Source organism: Bos javanicus, chromosome 5, assembly GCF_032452875.1.
Source record: "Bos javanicus breed banteng chromosome 5, ARS-OSU_banteng_1.0, whole genome shotgun sequence".
In the NCBI taxonomy this organism is placed as follows: Eukaryota; Metazoa; Chordata; class Mammalia; order Artiodactyla; family Bovidae; genus Bos; species Bos javanicus.
This window is the reverse complement of record NC_083872.1, coordinates 104,681,490-104,703,602: the sequence shown is the minus strand read 5'-3', so window position 1 is coordinate 104,703,602 and position 22,113 is coordinate 104,681,490. Positions and strand designations below refer to the sequence as shown.

The following is a 22,113-nucleotide window of genomic DNA, read 5'->3' as shown; positions in this document are numbered from 1 at the left end:
GCCCAGGTTCAATTCCTGGTCGGGGAACTAGATCCCGCATGCCACAACCAAGACCCAGCACAGCCAAATAAATCAACTTTTTTTAATAAAATAAAATAAACAACAGAGTTGGGAGGGCTTCCAGACTGGTGAGCTTATCTACACTCAGGAGGTGGTGACCCCCGTTCCACGGGGAAAGAAGCTCCTGGGCTCAGGACCCTTCCAGAGCTTGCCCTGTGTACCTCTTCATCTAGCGTTTGTATCCTTCATATTTTTTTTGTAATAAACTGGTAATAGTAAGTGTAGTGTTTGCCCAAGTTCTGTGAGCCATTCTAGCAGAATGGCTGGCATCAGAAGTAGGGGCGCTTGGTTGCAGACCTTCACCTCCGGGTTCTGCACGAACCCCGGGTAGTCAGGCTCAGAAATGCAGTGAAGTGTAGGGCACCGAGGTGGCGTCCAGTAAGTCAGAGAATGGGCTGTTGTGGGGAAAACATGGACGCATGATGTCAGAGCGGGGAGCAAAAACAAGTCATGACTTCCCAATGCACTGCCCCTCAAGAAGGGCACGAACAAGGGGTCAGTCTTTGTGGAAATCAGAGCATAACGGGCAATGATTAGGGGCAAGGGTGGGCAAGGGTCACCCCGGCTGATTGCAGCCAAGCTGGAATTCCAAATCCACAGGTGTCACGAGAAAGCCTTTTTAAAAAAGATACTTGTTTATTTGCTTCATCGAGTCTTAGCTGCGATGCGTGGCCTCAGTTGCTCCTCAGCATGTGGGATCTTACTTCCTCGACCAGAGATCAAACACACATCCCCTACGTTGCAAGGCAGATTCCTAACCACTGGACCATCAGGGAAGTCCTGAAAAAGCCTTTTTGAAAGGGATTTTTCAGATGCTGTCATCTTTCTACAAAGTGACACAGCCCTGTGTATCACAGGTCTTGACCCCGTCACAGGGAAATGGGTGGGAATGCTTCCCCAGCCTCTCTGTGTTTTCTCAAGAGCACTCTAATCTGAGTAAGAAGTTGCACTTGCCTTATCTCTGACAATGCCCAGGAAAAGAAGGGTCAATGAGAGAATCCGCAAGCATTCAAAAGCAAAACCTTGGGGCCTGAATCTACTCCGATCTGATTTCCTGCTCTGACCTCCCCTGATGGACATCCTTAAGTTTCCCGGGAATCAGAAGTCTGAATATTGTATTTAGCTTATCTCCTTGGTACAACTGAGGGATGGGGCTGCCTCACAGGAAACCCAGGAACACAGCCGTGCTGGACAGCCATGAGCCCGGGGGCTAGAGGAGGAGCCAAAAGGATGGGCTACACAGTGACGCTTACCCAAGCCCTGCCCACAAGTTCCAGAGAAGACCAAGTTCTGCCAAGAGCACGCCCAAAACATTCCCAGCCACTTGGTCAGCAAAAGGCAGCTGGACATGCCTCTGGCCACCACTTGACGCAGCCGGTGGGCAATAAAGGTTTGGGTCGTCTCCTGCAACTTCCAATTAGCTTGATTTCATGGGGATCCTGGACACGTGTGTGTGTGTGTGTGTGTGTGTTAGTCATTCAGTCATGTCTGACTCTTTGCAACCCCATGGACTGTAGCCCACCAGGCTCTTCTGTCCATGGAATTCTCCAGGCAAGAATACTAGAGTAGGTTGCCATTCCCTTCTCCAGGAGATCTTCCCAATCCAGGGATTGAACACAGGTCTCCTGAACTGCAGGCAAATTCATACTGTCTGAGCCACTGGGGAAGTCAACCCACACAGCAAGTATGAAACAGAGGTCAGGCAGTTGTGAGTCTGAGTCTGTGAGTTGTGAGTTTGTCTCTATATTATAGAAGCTGTGTGACTCTGAGTGAGTTACTTGACCTCTCTGAACCTGTTTCCTCTTTTGTAAAAGGAGAATAAATTGCACCTGCCTCATAACAAATAGAAAATGTCATGTAACTGACCGAAAGGGGAGACGCATCAGGAGAAGAGCCAGGGTCATGGAGGGGGACAGCTGGAGGGGAGGAGGCAGAGGGAGATCTGAGCAGACAAAATTTGCCGTAGATGGAGTTGGGGCTAAACAGAGGAGAAAGTAAAAGGCAGAGATTATATTCAAACTTTTCCTAAATGGATTTTCCAGGGTGGAGACAGTGTAGGAGAAATCATTGGGTGGCCTGGTTTCTCTAGCTCTTGCGGTGCTGTGCTCAGTTGCTCAAACATGTCCGACTCTTTGCAACCCCATGGACTGTAGCCCACCAGGCTCCTCTGTCCATAGGATTCTCCAGCCAAGAATACTGGAGTGGGTTGCCATTTCCTCCCCCAAGGGATCTTGCCAACCCAGAGGTCAAACCCAAGTCTCCTGTGGCTCCTGCATTGCAGGCAGATTCTTTACCTGCCTCAGATTCTTTTACTGAGACACCTATGAAGCCCTTGGATCCTGCCAAGGTCTTTGGCTCAGGCATTCTGGAAAATTCCAGAAATTTCTCACGTCAACTTTAAAGAACCATGAAGCCCTTCTTCCTCTTAATTTTCCAAGGAATCTGCGTCATCTTTGTTTAGTCATCCATGACCTTGCAAGTTTCACAGCTCACGCAACTGTAATCCTCTGAGCAAACAGGTGACAGGAAATAGGGTGAAAGCTTTGCCCAGCTGCAGTCTCTCGCTTCACTGCCAGGGGCCTCCCTTGGCTGGCCGGAAAGGAACAGTTTAGCACAGCTGGTGCTGCAGCTGTGAACAGGGGTTGCATCCAGCCTGCATGGGCAGGTGAGGAGAGGCTGCCTGGCTATGTGGTCCTCCCCGTCTGGTAAGGGAGGCTGCACCTCTCCACCAGGAGGAGGGCAGTGGGTGTGAGGGGAAGCTCCCTACCTGGACAGTCCTCATTGCTGCAGACCCACTGGCTGTTTCGGCAGATGCTGGTGGAGAGAGAAGCACAGGTTATGGGTGGGTCTGCAGAGGCAGGCATCCATGAACGGATTTGGAGAGGGCACCGCCACCCCACAGCCCCCAAGGAGGGGTATGGGACCAGAAAGTCACCCAAATCAGAGGGGGCTTCAGGAGGTGAAGGTGCACCCAGGGGGCTTCAGCCGCAGAGGAATCATGGAGACAATACCGAGGCAAGGAAGCAAACCCTGACAGACAGACAGAAGAGGGAGAGCAAGCGAGTCCACCCAGGCACGAAGCAGTTGAATTGCTACCCTCTCAACACACACATACACACACGCACATGCACATACACAAACACACACATACATACACACATGCACACACATACATGCACACACACAAACACATGTGCACACACATGCACACCCATACACACACATATACATATAAACACACATATACAAAATGCACACACATACACACACATATTGCTGGTGGAAGACAGAAACGGTGGACTCGGACGGGGTAACGCCCTGACCCATGCTGGGCAGCCCTGGAGACTCCTGGAAGACAGCCCAGGAGGGAAAGGCAGCCAGGGACAAGGTCTTGAGGTGTTCCCCTCCCCTGTGTATGGGGGCGGGGACACCCAGAGGGGCTTCTGGAAGAAATGGCTTGAGAGAAGCAAAGGCAACAGGGAGAAAGAGTCGCTTATTAAAGCATGGCTGGCAGTGCAGCTAGAGACGCTGTTTGCCCGTGAAGCGGCCTTTGCTCCAACCCCCCTCCTCCAGGCAGATCTGTATATAGCCCTTGCTTCTCATCGTCAACCTCCACGGCCTTTCCCAAAACACCCCCAACCCAGGCCTGGTCCTGCTCCACCTGCCGGTGCCCCGAATGCCTCTGCTGGCCCAGCGGCCCCTCCCCAGCCCCTGGAAGCTCCCCAAACCTGCACTGGTCAGCCCCAGTTACCAGGTGTTGCAGTCTCGTGAGAGGGAGGCTCCTGGAGGGTATGGCTTTCCAGCATGCACACAGGGACACTCAGTACTTTCCACACAGCGGCCTTCATCCAGGAGCTGTCCCTCTGCGTCAAGGGCATCAAGACAAAGACTCAGCCTTGTCACCATCATGACTCATCTCCCAACCACAGAAGCCCCGGGGTGGTCATCTGCTCAGGGCTTCTTGCAGAAAGCTCAAAGGACTCATTCTATGATGCTGATCTTTCAGTTTGCAAAGTGGGGGGGGGGGGCTATTTATCTCCATTCTAGTGATGAAGCAATGGGGGAAAGAGTTTTGTTCAAGGCCTTCCAGAAAGGAAGCCATGAGTCTAGGCTGAAGGCTTCTCCCAGAAAGCTCAAAGAATTTCTTTTCTATCTTGCACAGAGGTGGGGGAAGATTGTTTGTCTCCATGTTCGTCTCAAAGACATGGAGGCAAATGTTTCGTTCAAAGTCTTCCAGTAGGCAAGTCCTGAGTGGAAACACATAGGACTCACTCTCAGTAATTAACCAGGACTTTTCACCACAGCTCACAAGGTCTCTCCTGGAAGAGACTCTTTTTCAGCTGAGCTCACATGGCCAACCCACGAGAGAGTTTAGACTGTCCTTCTCCCAGACCACTCCCTGACTCTTAACTGAGAAAACACTGCAGCTCAGATAGAGCCATGAGCCACCCTCTCCCCCAAACAAAGTCACTGTTGGAGCCCAGATCACCCTACTTCCCAGGCACACATGCGCTTTCGTGGATATGGAAAACATAAATTAAAAATAAATGCCAACTTAATTCTGGCCACTCTGTACAAAGACTTTTAAAAAAGTAAATAAAGGGCCTCTGAATTCAGCGATGGGGAATAAACACAAGCAGCCTTCATCTGGCTTCTCCGAGCCAAAGGCATTGGCGAGGTCTCAGGTTTGTAAATAAAGTGGGACATCTGTTACCAGGGCAGCTGCAGCCATCCACACACTGCTCCCGACACACTTCGGTGATACTCAGGCTCCGGCAGGTCCTGTGGCATGGGGACACACACTCCTTGTACTCCATGCCCGCGGGGCAGTCTGGTCCTGAAATGGAAAACCCGGGAGTCTCCCTGGAGCCAGTCCCCTCCAGGAAGCATCTCACAGGCCAAGAGGTGCTCAGAGCCCTTGAGGCCCCCTTGTCTGGCCCCTCTGTCTTCAGTGCCCCATGGGCCATCTCCACTTTAGTGGCACCCTAGTGGTCAGTGTCACCTCCCAGGCGATCCGCTGACCACTCCTGCCCTGAAGGGGCATCTTCCACCTTGTGGGGCCTGGTTAAGACTCAGCAGGGTCACCTGGCACCCCCTCAGACACCTGATTGCCACAAACAACTGGCCACTCGTTTGCTTCTCTGCTCTGTCCTTTTCTCCTAAACTGCTCTCCGGGGGCTGCCAAATGCCTCCAGGCTGAAAATGCAAGGCCCCCAAGGCCACACAAGCCAGAAATGGTGTCTTCCATCTATCCCTCTTCTGAGGGCTCCTCTTCCTCAAGAACTTGGGCTCGGGATTTCCCTGGTGTCCAGTGATGAGGGCTTCGCCTTCCAATGCAGGGGGTGTAGGTTTGATCCCTGGTCAGGGAGCTAAGATCTCACATGGCCAAAATAAAATAAAATAAAACAGAAGGAATATTGTAACAAATTCAATAAAGATTTTAAAAATGGTCCACATCAAAAAATTTTTTTGAAAAAAGAAAGAGATTGGGTTCAATCAGACACCCCACCCAGAAATGGGCGCACAGCATCTTCCAGGCTAGGGGATGGTCATTCCTATCTATGTCCACTGAGTGGCAGGACAGCCCTCGGAGCTCATCACCTAAGCCGCTGTTCCCACTGGACCCAGCCCTTCATGGATAAGGATGGCTCTCCTTTGTCTCTCTATTGGCCGCTGACTGATGCTCAGGCGGAAGAACCAGAAGGACCTAGCATCCCAAACCGCCTCTCCTCCAAGATACCTCGGTCATCTGCCCCCTCCTACCTCAAAGACCTGTCTTTTAGACAGCCACTCCCCCTTCCAGAGGCCAACTCAGCTGTCAATAACCACCCTTCTCACACCCCCACAGCAAAGATGAAAAGCTCTAACTTAGAAGCTGGAAACACACACGGAAAGGCGTGTGTGTGTGTGTGTGTGTGTAAACATTCGGGCTGCCTGCCCTGCAGCATCAGCCAGTGTGATCTACGGGAAGCCTGCGGGGGCAGGGCGGGGGAAGGAGGAGGAGGTTGCCTGTAAGTGACCGCAGCAGCTCCTAGTTCTTCACGATAATTTGGGAGTGGGAACTATCACGATAACTAGGGACCCGGTGAGATTAGACGACTGGGTACGGGGGAGGGATGGAGAGTACCAGCCAGAGGAGAGAAGGGAGGCAATGACAGTCAGGGGCTTGAGAAAAGCCTGCCAGGATGCCGAGATCACCGCCCTGCTCCAGGTCAGTTTCAGACTTGAACGGATGAGACCCCGGCAGAGCTGGGGAACAGCTTTTGAGTCCACGAGGAAGCGGGGAGGCCGGGCGTGACAACAGAGGCAGGAGATATGGGGACTTTGCCAGGGGGACCTTTCAAACCTCCTTTCGCCCTTAAGGAGAGGACTCGCTCTGTGAGCCGGGAACAGGGGGCAGGAGCCGAGCGGGAACGGGGGCCTCGGTCAGCACCCGCTACTTGGGGTGGGACACCCAGGACGGGCCCCGCCCACCCCGGCGGGAGGTGGGGTCCCGCGCAGACTCACGGCAGGAGCTGTGGTCCGCCCAGCCGTACAGCAGCATCCCCTGCTTGGCGCAGGCGCGGGCGTACTCCAGGAGCACAGGGCAGGGGCACCGCAGCCCCTGGGCGCATGCGCACAGCATCCGCTCACACAGGGCCACAAAAGGCTCGGGGTCCACCAGGGCGTGGCAGCGGGCGAACACGGAGGCCGTCTTCAGAAGCTGGCACTTCTCCCACAGGCCCTGCGAGAAGGAGAGGCCACCTAGGAAGGCTGCCACCCACACGGCCGGGTGTCCCCTGACCTCGGGGCTTGGAGACCCGCCACGCCCGGAAATCCAAGACTGCTCTCTCACACCCAGGAGGTGCTTGTCCACGCCTATCAGACGAAACAGTCCAGCAGTTGGTGGAACTCTGTCGGACCCCTGTTTGGTGGGGCGCCCCCAGGCCAGGGCAGCCTTGTGAACTGAGCCCTGGAAATGCAGATGCCAGGGGCCTGGCCTGCAGGGGCAGACAGTGTCCTCTGAAGGGCAAGGGTAAAGAGATTCTGTGAGTGAAAGGAGCAGAACTTGAAGTTCTTGTGGAAATCCACCGGAGGCTGTGAGGATCCCAGTGAGGAAGGCCAGGCATCTGACCCGCACCCACCTGGTCACCTCCCCTCCCTGAGCTTGGTTCCTCCATCAGAGATGAGGTTTACAAAACAGACCCTCCAGGCTTCATCCCCAGAGACTTAAACTCCACGTGTCAGGGACGAAACTGAGCAAACATTTCCAAGATGGTTCCTGGGATGGACCAGACTGGACCAGTTCCCATCAGCAAAAACATGCCAGGACTCTACAGAGTGTCCCAGGGGTGCTGCCAGTTTAGGGATTTTCCTAAGTTTTATCACTTTGTTGACAACCTAAACCCCATAACACAAGCAGGTTTGGAACTGTTCTCACTAATGACTCCTGGACACGTTAGTATAAACACCCCTCCCTGTAAGTTGTATTTGTGAGCATCTTCACATTCTGCATTTTGGTAATTTTTCTCAATAACATGCGTGCCAAGTCTCTTCAGTCATGTCTAACTCTGTGTGACCCTATGGACTACAGCCTGCCAGGCTCCACTGTCCATGGGATTCTCCAGGGAAGAATACTAGAGTGGGTTGCCATTTCCTCCTCCAGGGGATTTTCCCGACCCAGGGATCAAACCCACGTCTTTTAGGTCTACCTGCATTGGCAAGCAGATTCTTCACCACTAGTGCCATATCAGAGATGTTAAATCGTGAGAAAAAAAAATGCGTTGGTAATTTTTAAACTCATGTTTTTGTTTTTCACAATTTAACGTTTCTGAAATCAGAGCACATCTTAAAATCAATATCGCACTTTGTCTTCATTTTGACATGAGGCAGTATTGTTGCTATAACTGATGCCCACAGGGTACACGATTTCCTTCCTGTACAGGCATGTTCTCAGACTGAAGGGAAGCCAGCTGTTGATGGAAGGACTTCAGCTAAAATGAAGGAAGTACAAGAAGAGCGAGCTGAGTCCTGGAGGGTCAGTCAGAGCAAATCTGCATTCATAAAGGGGATGGTGAAAAAGAGCAAACAAGTGACCAGTTTTCAGGAGAGAGAACTCCAGTCTGCTCTAAGTGTACAAGGTCAATCAGGACAAGGCTGGTTCTGATCAAGGAGCTAGCCCCGTGGTCTCTGCTCCGTACCACCGGGGAGAGCCTCCTGGGGGAAGCCCCACGGTCATGTGGTGGTCCCGGGGAAATGTGTATCCTGTCCACAGTGCCCTGCCCTTGCCTGGCTTGCATGGTTTGCCATCAGAAACAGGGCCCTGATCGCCACAGGCCCCTGGGAGGACCCAGGGAGCTCCAAGGCCAGCTGGCACAAGCAGTTGGGCGTAACTGGTTCCCTCTGCGTCTGAGAAAAGCAGCAGTCACATGGACTGCTAAATGGCAAAGCTGCAGCAAGCAGGCTTGTGCAAGGACGATTAGCAGCTCTGCAAACTGAGAGCTGTGGCTGAGAACAGCCTCCCTCCCTCCATGAGCCTGCGCTCCTGAGGTCTCCGCCGCACCCTCACACGGCAGAGAAAAAGCAGCGGCTTAAGTCCAGCTTTGCCGCAGTCTGGGGTGGGGATGGGGACAAAGCTCATTCTTCCATGGAAAATGGCATCCTGGAGTAAAACAAGACTCCAGCTGCAGACACCGCCTCACAGGTGGACACGTGGAGCAAGTGACTGATGAACAAAGATGGCCGCCTTGGGCTGTGTTGCTGAGGTGATGACACGCGCCTTTCCTTTACCCCCTGAGCGCTTCAGATGGGGGAAACTGAGGTTTCTGAAGACAACACCAGCAAGAGCCCTGCCCTGGATCTGGTATGACATCACAGCCCCGGGCCCAGCTCTGCCTCTTCCCTGTGCTGGCTGTGTGACCCTAGCTGCTTACCTAACCCCACCTCCTCTGTGGAGGCAATAATAACAGTGCCTATTTGAAAAGATTATGTCAAACTATGACTGCACCAAACTATGACTTGGACCGTGAAAAGACATAAGTCAGAGCTATGTTTTTTCCAGTAGTCATGTACGGATGTGAGAGTTGGACCATACAGAAGGCTGAGCGCTGAGGAACTGATGCTTTCGAATTGTGGTGTCGAAGAAGACTCTGGAGAGTCCCTTGGACAGCAAGGAGATCAAACTAGTCAATCCTAAAGGAAATCAATCCTGAATATTCATTGGAAGGACTGATGCTAAAGCTGGAGCTCCAATACTTTGGCCACCTGATAACTCATAAGAGCTGACTCATTAGAAAAGACCCTGATGCTGGGAAAGATTGAGGGCATGAGGAGAAGGGGGCGACAGAGGATGAGATGGTTGGATGGCATCATGGACTCAATGGACAAACTCCAGGAGATAGTGGAGGACAGGGGAGTCTGACGTGCTGCAGTCCATGGGGTCACAAAGAGTCGGATGTGACTTAGCGACTAAACAACAATCTGAAAGGACGAAAGTGAAGACTGGATGGAATAATGCACGCCACAGGTAAGAAATGGTGACCCCATTTCACCATCATCATTGTCACTGACATTGATATCCTGGCCACCAGAGAGAGCCCTTCCACTGTCCGTACTGCCATCAGGCATCTCTTCAGACTAGTGAACAGGTCGCCAGCAGGACAGAAGGGTATCTTTGTCCCTTTTCCCATCTCCATCTACCTGGGCTGTACAGGGGTGAATGGTTGCCAAGGCAACACTCAATTCACTAGTATCTTGGGGGTTCCCTGGTCAACAGAGGGCTGCTGTTATTGATCTTTTCTTTGGGACAGTCACAGTCCTCCAGAACAAGGTGGGTGTCTTTCCAGTTGGGGTGGCTGGGGGAGGACCCTACTTTTCTTTCTAGTAGACAGGTCTAAGAATCTCCATCATCACTGGCACCTGAGACTCCAGGAAGGAGGCTGAGGCTTGTGCCTGATTCTTTCCATCCTGTCCACTGCCTGGCCCATCAGAAACGCCACTCAGGATCTTCCCTAGTGGTCCAGGGGTTAAGACTTCACCTTCCAAGGCAGGGGGTGCAGATTCCATCCCTGGTTGCGGAACTAAGTTCCTCTAAGCCTCACAGCCAAAACACCAAAACATAAAACAAGCAGTCAGTTCAGTTCAGTCACTCAGTCGTGTCCGACTCTTTGCCACCCCATGAACTGCAGTACACCAGGCCTCCCTGTCCATCACCAACTCCCGGAGTCCACCCAAACCCGTGTCCACTGAGTCAGTGATGCCATCCAACCATCTCATCCTCTGCCATCACCTTCTCCTCCTGCCCTCAATCTTTCCCAGCATCAGGGTCTTTTCAAATGAGTCAGCTCTTCGCATCAGGTGGCCAAAGTATTGGAGTTTCAGCTTCAACATCAGTCCTTCCAATGAACACCCAGGACTGATCTCCTTTAGGATGGACTGGTTGGATCTCCTTGCAGTCCAAGGAACTCTCAAGAGTCTTCTCCAACACCACAGTTCAAAAGCACCAATTCTTCGGCACTCAGCTTTCTTTATAGTCCAACTCTCACATCCATACGTGACCACTGGAAAAACCATAGCCTTGACTAGACTGACCTTTGTTGACAAAGTAATGTCTCTGCTTTTGAATATGCTGTCTAGGTTGGTCATAACTTTCCTTCCAAGGAGTAAGCATCTTTTAATGTCAATATTGTGACAAATTCAATAAAGACATTTTTTTTTAACGTGCTATGCTTTAGTCGCTCAGTCATGTCTGACTCTTTGCGACCCCATGGACTGCAGCCTGCCAGGCTCCTCTGTCCACAGGGATGCGCCAGGCAAGAACACTGGAGTGGGTTGCCATGCCCTCCTCCAGGCGATCTTCCCCAACCAGGGATCAAACCCAGGTCTCCTGCATTGCAAGCGGATCCTTTACTGTATGAGCCACCAGAGAAGCTCTTTAAAAAAAGGTTCACATAAAATTTTTCTAAAATGTGGAGGAGGTTACTGGTCTCTTACAGGGCAGTTGAGGGCACCCTTGGGGTAGGGGCAGGAGCTTAGGCACTTGCCTACCTCTTGCTACACACACAATTTGGAACCAGAGGAAAAAAAAAAAAAAAAAGGCAACTCCATGGGGTTTTCTAGTGCTGGCTTCCATTGCCTGGGCTGTAGGACAGTGGCTTCGAGCTGTCCCTGCACCACATGACCAGCTCCCAGGCACAGGGACCAGGCCCCTCGACGGACACAGAACCAGTCAGAGGAAGGGAGAAACCCAGGAGTCCAGGCATCCCCTCCCCCTTTCAGAGCCCAGGGTGGGGGAGCAGGGTCCAGCGTGGCTCATCTCCAGCTGGCCCACCTTCATCCCTGCTGGAAGGAAAAGTGGGAACCGTACTCCAGCACACTTCCTGGGAGATCCCTGGAGGTAGTAAATGGTTTTCAGAAAGCCTTAGCAAGAAGGGTGGGTTCTGATCATTTGCCTGCAGGAGGGAGTGGATTTCTGCAGATGCGGCCACCTCCCTTAGAACAGTTCCTGAGGCCTCGACCATCTGCATCCAAAACCTGCCTAGGCTTTCTTTCTCAGAGAAAAGAAACAAGCTGTCCTCTGGTCAGCCCTGGCCTGAGCTTGGTCACGAGAGTGACCACAGTGTGAAGGTCAGGGAGGATTTCCAGATGCCTGCCAGCCTTTAAAGCCCAGCTGGCCTTACCCCACAACGGTAGCACAGTGGCACACCTGGCCTGCCATCTGCTCCTTCCAGGATCCCCTGATCCATCACCTACATCCTGATTCGTCCCAGGGCACACAGCCTGATTCGTCCCAGTGCACTCCATCCACTGTAGGGTTTGGTGAGCAGGCCTGGGTTTTCATGCCTATTACCACATGCCCTCATGGAACCCAAGTTATCTGTGATATAGGTATGCTTTGCCTGTCTCCTTGTCCATGGGAGCTGGACATAGTCATGAGTGGCAGTGTTGGGTGGGTCAGGAGGACACAAGTTCCTGAGTAGCTGAGCACCCCTGCCAGGCCAGGCCAGGCCCCAGGCAGGATACTTCCATGGATACAAGTCCAAGATGGAACTATTGTGTCCTCTGAGAGCCATGGAGAGACAGGGACCAGTAGGAGGTGACCATATTGTCACTCAGCAAGCATTTAGCTGTGTGGTCAATAGAAAAGGCAAGTCTAGGTCCCATCCCCACTTGGAGGGCCAAGTCCCAGCATGTGAGGGAGGCAGGGAGGCCTGGCCTTCCATGGCCTGAGCCCAGCCTCCTTCTCTCTCACCCTTCCCCCTCCCCATGTCCTGCATTACTGATAGTTTCCTGAACACATCCCAATGTCTCCTTCAATTTCTTGCACATCTACTATGTCCAGGCGCTGTGCCAGGCAAGACCCACAATAGAAAGCTAGTTCAATGTTCCCATAGGCTCCTGGGTGCATCTACTCTGGTCTCCATTTCCGGGGCCATCTCCCCATTTCCCTGCAGGCTTTTCAAAGACAGGAGCTGTATTCCCAAGTCATGAAAGTGTTCCCAAGGCATGAAAGTGAAAGTGTTAGTCAATCAGTCGTGTCTGACTCTTGTCAACCCCATAGACTGTAGCACGCCAGGCTCCACCGTCCATGGGATTCTCCAGGCAAGAATACTGGAGTGGGTAGCCATTCCTTTCTCCAGGGGATCTTCCTGACCCAGGGATCGAACCCAGGTCTCCCACACTGCAGACCAATTCTTTATCATCTGAGCCACCAGGGAAGCCCAAGACATGCATACCAGGCTGTACAAAAGAGCTAAATCAACAGTCACGACAAGGGCAATGAGAGAGTCATATCCTCCAGTTCTCAGGGAGTTTTCAATCTACCTGCACCAGGTATTTCCATGGGGAAGGTTTATATAATGGCCTGAAGACCTGGTCTCAGTGTAAGTGTGTCTTCCCAAGGGTGTGGCCAGTCACAGCAAAAAGGAAGCTGCCGCTGAGACGCCAGGGAAGGAGGTACAGTCTGAACCAGGCTCTGGACGCTACACAGGACTTAGGTTTCAAGCCACACCAGACAAGGCCAACGGCCAAATTCAGGCAGCAGGAGACAGAGTAATTACGGTCAAGCCAAACCCTGCGTTGCTAACAAACACCCCAGGAAAGGCACAGCTGCCCCTGGGACGCTACTCTGATAGGTCAGTGCCTGGGCTTCTCCTAGCAGCTAATTCTGATCCTTGTCATGGTCCCAACCTTGTGGACTCTCCTTGAATCAGTTTCTGTTTTCTCCCAAGCTGGTCCTCCAGACCCTCTCTTTGTTACTCCCTGAGTAAAGCACTAGGAGGTGTCTTTCTCTGATTCATTCCAGGGCACTCCATCCACCGTAGGATTTGGTGAGCAGGCCTGGGTTCCCAAGCCTGTTGCCACGTGTTCTCATGGAACCCAAGCCATCTGTGACATAGGTGTGTCTCCATATGTCTCCTCGTCCTAGGGAGTGGATACAGTTATGCCCAGCAGTGTTGGGTGGGCCAGGGTGACGCAAGGAGTGGGCAGCTTCCTCTGACTGCTCATCACTCACCCAAGGCCGCTGACCTATAGAGCCCCGAGCTGATGGACCTGCAGAGTCTCCACCCTTCTACTGCTTTAAAGACAGACAGACCACACCCCTCTCCCCTCCATGATGATCTGTGCTCTCTGTAACCCAACAAATAAAGTTGTTTCAGAGACCCACAGGTCACCCACTCCCACACAGAGGCCTGAAGACCCCTTCAAAGAACACAAACCTCGAGACTTCCCTGGTGGGCCAGAGACTAAGACTCCATGCTCCCAATGCAGGGGCCCAAGTTTGATCCCTGGTCAGGGAACTAGATCCCCCATGCTGCAACTGAGATCCAGGACAGCCAAGTAAAAAACAAGTAAATAATTTTTAAATAAAGTTAAAAAAAATTTTTTTAAAGAACCCAAACCTCAGAGGCTAAATACAGCCTTTCTGATTTAGAAACTGAGGCAGGAGAAAATGAAGAACTCAATAGGTCAGCAGTTCTCAAAGTGTGGTCCAGGGACCCCCAACAAATTCCCAAGAACCTTGCAGGAATCCTCAAGATCAAAACTAGTTTCGTAATAACACTAAGATGTCATCTGACCTTTATGCTCTCATTCTTTTGTAAAGCACAGTGGAATTTTCCAGAGACTACATGATGTGTGGGCTCACAACAGGCCGGCTACAGATACAAATGTAAGAACCAGCTGCTTTCTCTCAAGCCAGACAGTGAGGAAGTTTGTAGAACTGTGAGACAACACCATCCTCCTTCCAACGTTTTTTTTTTGGTTTGGAATTTATAGTCCTTTTTATTAAAAGATAGTATTCGTGTTAAATTGGAGAAGGAAATGGCAAGCCACTCCAGTATCCTTGCCTGGGAAATCCCATGGACAGAGGAGCCTGGCAGGCTACAGCCCATGGGGTCACAAAGAGTCAGACATGACTTAGCAACTAAGCAAACACACATTCATGCTAAATATCATGTCTTAGTTTTAAATAAATGTATATGTTTACAATTTTTCTTTTCAATATCTAATAGGGTAAATATTCGGAGACGGCAATGGCAACCCACTCCAGTACTCTTGCCTGGAAAATCCCATGGACAGAGGAGCCTGGAAGGCTGCAGTCCATGGGGTCATGAAGAGTCAGACACAACTGAGCAACTTCACTTTCACTTTTCACTTTCATGCATCGGAGAAGGAAATGGCAACCCACTCCAGTGTTCTTGCTTGGAGAATCCCAGGGCCGGGGGAGCCTGGTGGGCTGCCGCCTATGGGGTCGCACAGAGTCAGACACGACTGAAGCAACTTAGCAGCAGCAGCAGCAGGGTAAATATTGACAGGCATAAGCCATATAAACACACACTCTGGGACTTCCCTAGTGGTCCAGCGGCTAAGATTCCGTGCTCCCAATGCAGGGGGCCTGGGTTCAATCCCTGGTTATGGAACTAGATACTGTGTGCCACAACCAAGAGTTTAAATTCTGCAACTAAAGGCCCCACACGCTGAAATGAAGATCGAAGATCCCACATTCCGCAACTAAAACCCAGCGCACCCAAATAAAAAAACATATATTATTTTTTAAAAAGCAGACTCTTTGGGGTCCTCAATTATTTTTAAGAGTGTAAAGCAGTCCTCAGTCAATTTAGTTTGCCAACAGCTATACTGGTGAAGGAGTCACTGAGCTGAACTCAAACCCTGATTTCACGCCATAGGCCAGGCACCTGCCACTTAGCCACAGTTCACCTGGTTTTCCACGACCCCAGTGCCCCCCACTCCCCGCCTTGTTTCCTATCAGTCAGATCAGAAAACAATGTAGCCCAGTGGATATAGCACAGATTTTAGAAAGACCAACCCCATCGCTCACAAAATGTGTGACTTCAGGAAGATCATCTCCGCTCTTGGTACCTTTATTTCCTCACCCTTAAAAGAGGGAGATTGTGGAAGAGATGGAAAGTTGTCCGGATCTATTCCTCCCGTCTTTCTTAGTCAGAAAACTGCTGGGCACATAGCCACTGAGAACAAAGATTTGATTTTTCAGCCTCCCTTGCAGCTGGGAGTGGTCATAAGACTAAGCTTTGCTCCCCTCGCTAACCCCAACATAAGCAGGAAAGTTGTGTGTGACTCCCAAGAAGCAGCCTCCAAAGGACGGGGTGCTTCTTTCAACCCTTCTCTTTCTATGACTGGAATGTGGTCTTGATGTCTGATGCTTAAGCTGCCATTTTGGGCCATGAGGCTGAGGACAACAGGGAAACGAGACCGAAGGACCCTTCACCCAACACCATGGCATCAGTACTGGACATCCCACTCCGAACTCCTTCTCAGTGAGAGAGAAATACACTGCTCTACCATGGAAGCTGTTTCTACTTTAGCGATCCTGGCACAGCAGGACCTAGTCCTAAATGAGATAGCAATGCCTGCCTTCAACTTTCCTGCAAAATAAACCTAAATGACATAACACAGGGAGTGCAATCGACTGCTTGTAACTGTTGTCATTGCCTGCTGTCAGTATTAGCCCAAACAGCTCGAAGATGGCTTCTCCTCAGCTCTCTGCTAAACCATTCTGTCAGGGAGACCAAAGAGGGTCAGATAATTCACTTCCAGCATCTCCCTGGCTCCGATGCCCAGCATTAGCTACTTCTGTCTTCCTGCATCTCTCGTCTGTGGTGCCAGAGGCTGGCGAGAGCGCGCCAGCCCCAGTCCATCAAGCCATGACCTCACCCTGCCTGGGTGGGTGTGCAGACCCAATTGGAGTCCAACTTAATCACATTTTCAGTTCATTAAAAAGCACCAGGCCTATTCCCTGGAGATGCCAAGCCAGTTGGAGGGAGAGGGAGAGAAAAGTTCATCTCCCCAAGGGCAGACGCGGGGCCGGGGGAGGGGGGGGGCGGGGATCGAGGAGATAAAAAACAGGAGTGAGAGATCTGGAGCTTAGCTCGTGTGTTGGTTCTGGAATAGTTGACAAAGGAGCAGGGGTGGGGGCATTCCTAGGTCTGGCATGAACAAAGAGGAGACTAACAGATAAAGTGCAAGATTGTTCAGCTGAGCCCTGAAGTGGGTGTTCAGCGGCTGCCCCCTGGGGAGGTCTGGAGGCGCCTAGACCTGAAGTGGTCCAAAGCCGTGGGTTCAGGAATTCACCCCCAGGGAAGGGCCCAGTTTCTTATTGCTCAGCCTGCAAGGATGAGTGGGGGAGGGTTGCTGATTCTATTTATAACTTCTGCCTGGCTTGGGATTCCCTCCCACATTCCAAGATCTGGCTCAAAAGACCCCATGAAACTGGCTGATAGATTTCCACTAAACGGATGCTTTCTGTGAAGCTGGAGATTCCTCTCTCTGAGATAGTCAGAATACAGCCTTCATGAGAAGGAGGATAAGAGGATATGTCCCTGGAGTCCCCAGTGCCAAGGGAGATGGCTACAGAACCCTCCAAAGGACCCATCCCACCCACTGTGCTCCTGGGCAGCATCTGAGAAGGGGTCAGGGCAGGACCAGCTGGCCGGGAGGACAAAAGCCTGGCATCAGCCCCGGGTTCCCAGTTTGGGATCTGTCCAAGCTCTGGGTCTGGAACAGCTCCACCCACCCTGCTTCCAGTCAGAAAGGGTCATCAGCTCTGTGATAAGAACTGTTGCACCACATGCCCCTTAACTAACTCCGGATGGCATTCACATGGTCCTCTTTCATGGTTGTTCACTGTCTCTTATGTGTCTTGTCCCTGAGTGAGATTGCAAATACAACCTCAATAAAAAACATCTCAGTAAATACGTGCCATCAGGCATCTGCAGCTTCCTATCCTTGCCAGGAGGGAGGAAGGGAAAGAAAGCCACTTGGGGAACGTCTTAGGAATGTGTGTGTGTGTGTCTATGTGTATATACATGTGTGTGTGCATGTGTGTGTGTGTGCATGTGTGTGTGTGTGCATGTGTGTGTGTGTGCATATGTGTATGTATAGGTGTGTATTGTGTGTATGTATGTGCCTATGTGTAAACTAAACTTTAGTTTTCCACTAAACTAAAGCATCCGTTTAGTGGAAATGTATCAGCCAGTTTCATGGGATCTTTTGAGCCAGATCTTGGAATGTGGGAGGAAATGTGCTGGGTTAGGGATGCATTTGCATCTGCTTAATTTAAGGGAAGCTTCCTTGGTGTGGCTCAGCAGTAAAGAATCCATCTGCAATGCAGAAGACCCAGGAGACTCAGGTTCAATCCCTGGGTGGGGAAGATCCCCTGGAGAAGGAAATGACAACCCACTCCAGTATTCTTGCCTGGGAAATTCCATGGATAGAAGAGCCTGGCGGGCACAGTTCATGGGGTTGCAGAGAGTCAGACACGACTGAGCAAGTGAACACACACACACAATTTAAGGGAAAACTTGAAACCCAGTGGCAGCCCCTGAACTCTGCCATGAAGCTAGACCTCCAAAGGCAGAATGGCCAGGGTCACTCACTGTCCCACCACCACCACCAGCCCACGGGCTCCCTGCCCCTCCTGCCTCCCTGTACTCAGATGGGTAAAGGGATTTGCTGGAAAGGGAAAGGGTGCTTATTTCCTCAGTGGTCAGTATCGGGCAGAGCTTTGCTGGTCTTCAGAGGGGAGACCGAGCTGAAGAACAGGGGTGCAACTATGTGAGGACACAGCAAAGCTCTAGAAACCACGGGTTCTTGGATTTTGACAAAGTCCCCAAAATAAATCCTCACTCCTTAACCTCTGGATGACTTGAGAGAGCAGTTCTCATACCACAGAAAGGGGAATGTGTGTGTGTGTGTATGCATATGTGTATGTGTGTATGTATGTATGTGTGTATGCATATGTGTACATATATGTGTGTATGTGTATTTATAGGCGTGTGTTGTGTATGTGTGTGTGCCTATGTGTATATGTGTGTCTTTGTGTATATTGTGTATTTGCATGTATATATGTATTCGTGTGTATGTATATATGTGTGTGTACTGTATGTGTGTATGCTGCTGCTGCTGCTAAGTCACTTCAGTCATGTCCGACTCTGTGCGACCCCATAGACGGCAGCCCACCAGGCTCCCCTGTCCCTGGGATTCTCCAGGCAAGAACACTGGAGTGGGTTGCCATTTCCTTCTCCAATGCATGAAAGTGAAAAGTGAAATTGAAGTCGCTCAGTTGTGTCTGACTCTTAGCGACCCCATGGACTGCGGCCCACCAGGGTCCTCCGTCCATGGGATTTTCCAGGCAAGTGTACTGGAGTGGGGTGCCATTGCCTTCTCTACGCATGTGTATATATAGGTGTGTATGCGTATTGTGTGTGTATATGAGTGCATGTGTGTGTGTGTGTGTATAAATAGGCGTGTATATGTGTGCATACTTGTGTTCAAAACCCAACTGAGATCTACTCATCGCTGGGACTCAGTGGGTGGGCCCCCTCTGCAGAGCCAGGTCAGGTCCCTGATAACTGACTCCTCCAGGGTTCCTGGATTACAAGGATCCCTTCTTGAGATATACTGACCTTCCCTGAACCAGACTGTCCGGGCACAGTTCCTCTCTCTAAGAATCACAACTATTCTACCAAACAAACAAACATAACAAAATTCATTCCAATCTCCAAGAAAAGTCTATTCTAGGCCATGAATGCAGGAGGCCAGGAGAGGCAGCAAAGATGCTAGGAGTGGACGTGGCCAGTAAGCCCTCAGCTCTGCCAGGGCACTGAGTCCCTCCCGGACCAGGTCACCTCCCTCCAGGCCTGTGAGCTTCCTCCCAGGGCAGCTGTGGGCAGAAATACGAGAAAGACCTGGGTACGCACTTTGCAAATAAAAGGCGTGGGCAATATTTCATGAGGATGTGAAGAGTGAATTGCATCGTTCCCAACAGAACGGGTATTTTGTGTGCCTCTTTGTGCCATGCAGGAAACTTTTATGGTCATTCAAATTAAACATGTGTGTTTACAAATGTTAGCTCCAGCGCAGACAGGTGACTTCTTAGGGGAAGAGGCTTTACAGGTGAATGGTGGGCTCTTCAGAGGAGGAGGCAAGGGGGAGAAGATGTGCAGACACGAACAGCAACAGAACAAAAGAAATAAGGATTGTGTTCAGTCACACACACACAAAATGCTAAAATCGGAACCAGTGGAAAACAGGCAATCTGGGACTGTTAGGTGACTGGTAGGAGCACCACTGAACGTGAGTAAGATTTGGAGAAAGCAGACTGCAGGGATCTTGCTTCCCCTGTATTCAGCGCCACTGAGGGGGCTTCCCTCGTGGCTCAAGACAGTAAAGAATCTGCCTGCAATGCAGGAGACCCAGATTTGATCCCTGGGTCAGGAAGATCCCCTGGAGAAAAGAATGTCAACCCATTCTGGTATTCTTGCCTGGGGAATTCCACGGACAGATGAGTCTGGTAGGCTACAGCTCATGGGGTCACAACCAGCCGGACACGACTAAGCGACTAACGCTCCTTAAATTTCTTAAAACAGCACTTTCCCAGCAGGTGATGGTAAAGTGTCTCAAGAAAAGGGTGTCTTTTTCTAATTAGAAAGAACATCGCATAGACCAGCTGCATCCCCTACCCAGCCTCCCGGAGCCCTGGGCTTCACACTGCAGACAGGACTCCAGGATAAAAACTAAGATCCCTGTGTAAGGTTCAACCCACGCTGACATTTCCTAGGCTGTCAGAATTTTTTTTTTTTAAGTGAGCTAAGGATCTTTCTAAAACGTTCACTGTGCAGTGGAGTTACCTGCAAATGAATACCAATTATTTGAGTATCTATAGTTTGGCACTTTTTATTACTAGGTCTGCACCCTAAGCCCCAGACGCCAGCAGCCCTGCCCTCGGAGAAGCTAAATAGTACTGCAAATCTTTGTGCAATCAAACAAGCCATTATGCGTCCCAGTAGAGAGGCTCCGGTTTTGTTGGCATAACAAGGAAACATTCATTCCCCCGGGTATAAGTAATATGACCTGGCTCTCAACGAGCTGACTCCTTGCTGCCACCTCGGAAAGACAGAGAACCCCTGGCGGCTGGGTCAGCACCGTCTCTCCCACCGAACACTTGGCCACTGAATATGGCTCTTGGAGCCACAGTGGCAGACTCTTGTAAAGGGATTTACCAGCCCCGACGTCTGACTGAACCCAAGGACCCAGCGAGACCCAACAGGCTGTGGACAATTCGAGATTGCAGTTATCACCTCCTGGGGATGTGTTTTCCAGCCAATGAGGGCGCCCCGCTCGTGGACAAACACAGCCTGATTGGATGATGAAGCCCCGCCCCCTCTTCTCAGGTAAACAGCCTGAAACTGGAGTTCAGGAGGATCTTGTGCCTTGGGAGGTGTGTGTTCGGGGGCCTTGGCCCAGCTCTGAGAACTTAGTAACCAGTTTCTTAAACTGGTCCCAGGACACTGGTTAGTAAGAACCTTAATGCACCCAGGAGACAAAGTGAGTAGCGAATGTACAGTTGGAGCCCCCAAAGGCCCAGGGGAGACAAACAGGGCCTCTGTGGATTCTCTGCCCCCACCTCCCCACCTCTGTCTCCAGGAGACAGAGTGCCAGGCTCCCTCCTCCACTCGGGCCTCTGTATTAGGTTTCCCCATTTGGAAATCCGCTCTCCACCTCCCACTTCTTAGGTGTAAACAAGAGTATTCCTTTGTACCTCGAGGGTGGGAGCATTTATCTTGAGCTTACTCTATGATGCCTGTGTTTTGCAAACTAAAGTGAGACAAAGCCCATGCCCTGGGTGTCAGAGGTGCCCATGAACTGCCCACCTAACTCACTAGTTAACCCCCCCACTCCCCACCCCCTTATCCCCCGTCAACATACCTCAATCCTACCCCTGCCTAGACAACACTGGAAAGGGCGGAAGACAGCTAACCACAACCATCGGTGGAAGTGTAAGTTTGGAAACAAAAGGAAGAGATGGTAAAACCCCTTCTCCTCTGCTCCTCGCTGCTCAGGGCTTCTGGAGTCCCTTCAGCCCCAAATTCCCCTGGGTTACAAGCAGCCCCAGAAGAAAAGCTGGCTTCTGCCTGTTCCCCACCCTCCGTGTCCGGGTGCCTCTGCGCCTCACTCTCCTTCTAACCCCACGCTGTGCTCAACTCCCCCAGAAAGAATGGGGTTATAGCTGGGGGGAGAGGAGGAGAGAAAAAAGGAAGTTTGGGCTTAACACTTCAAGTGTTGTGTGTGTTTGGCCTGCTTCCCCCACTCCTGCTCTCAAAGTGTGGCCACCCCAGGGGCAAATGCAGACTCAAAAATAATAATAACAATAACAGCTCAGCCAATTGAGCCCCACTGCGCTAAGCACTCCACACGTATCCTTTTATAAGGATATGTGGAGCAGGCACTTGTCCGTTGTTTCTTTTACATATGTGGAAACTGAGGCTTGGAGAAGGCAAGTGTCCTGCCCAGAGTTACCAATCTGGTAAACGGTCCGGGGATAGGAAAGCTGGAAGGGCTACAAGGGCAAGTGTCTGCTTTTTCAAAGTTTTCCTGAAAAGAAGAGGGAACTACCCTCTTTCCCAAGACAATACCCTCTCCTCCCGGGGTTTGGAACTCAGTCCGTCTCTGTAAGCTGCCAGTGTTGTGCTGTGTGCTAGGTGACAGAGATGTTTAGGGACTAGCTGGGAAAACCTCGCACCACTGAAACATTGG

General features: G+C 51.2%; 1 protein-coding gene across 1 annotated transcript in view; it reads right to left on the bottom strand.

Annotated features, from left to right (window-relative positions):
* VWF (von Willebrand factor) overlaps positions 1 to 22,113 on the bottom strand; it is a 159,127-nt gene that overhangs the window by 87,114 nt on the left and 49,900 nt on the right. Inside the window, exons 9-12 of the mRNA XM_061418164.1 lie at positions 6,568 to 6,784; positions 4,775 to 4,897; positions 3,812 to 3,923; positions 2,828 to 2,874 (exon numbers count right to left, since the gene is read on the bottom strand). Of these exons, the coding sequence (XP_061274148.1) occupies positions 2,828 to 2,874; positions 3,812 to 3,923; positions 4,775 to 4,897; positions 6,568 to 6,784 (499 nt within the window). The remainder of the gene's footprint in view (positions 1 to 2,827; positions 2,875 to 3,811; positions 3,924 to 4,774; positions 4,898 to 6,567; positions 6,785 to 22,113) is intronic.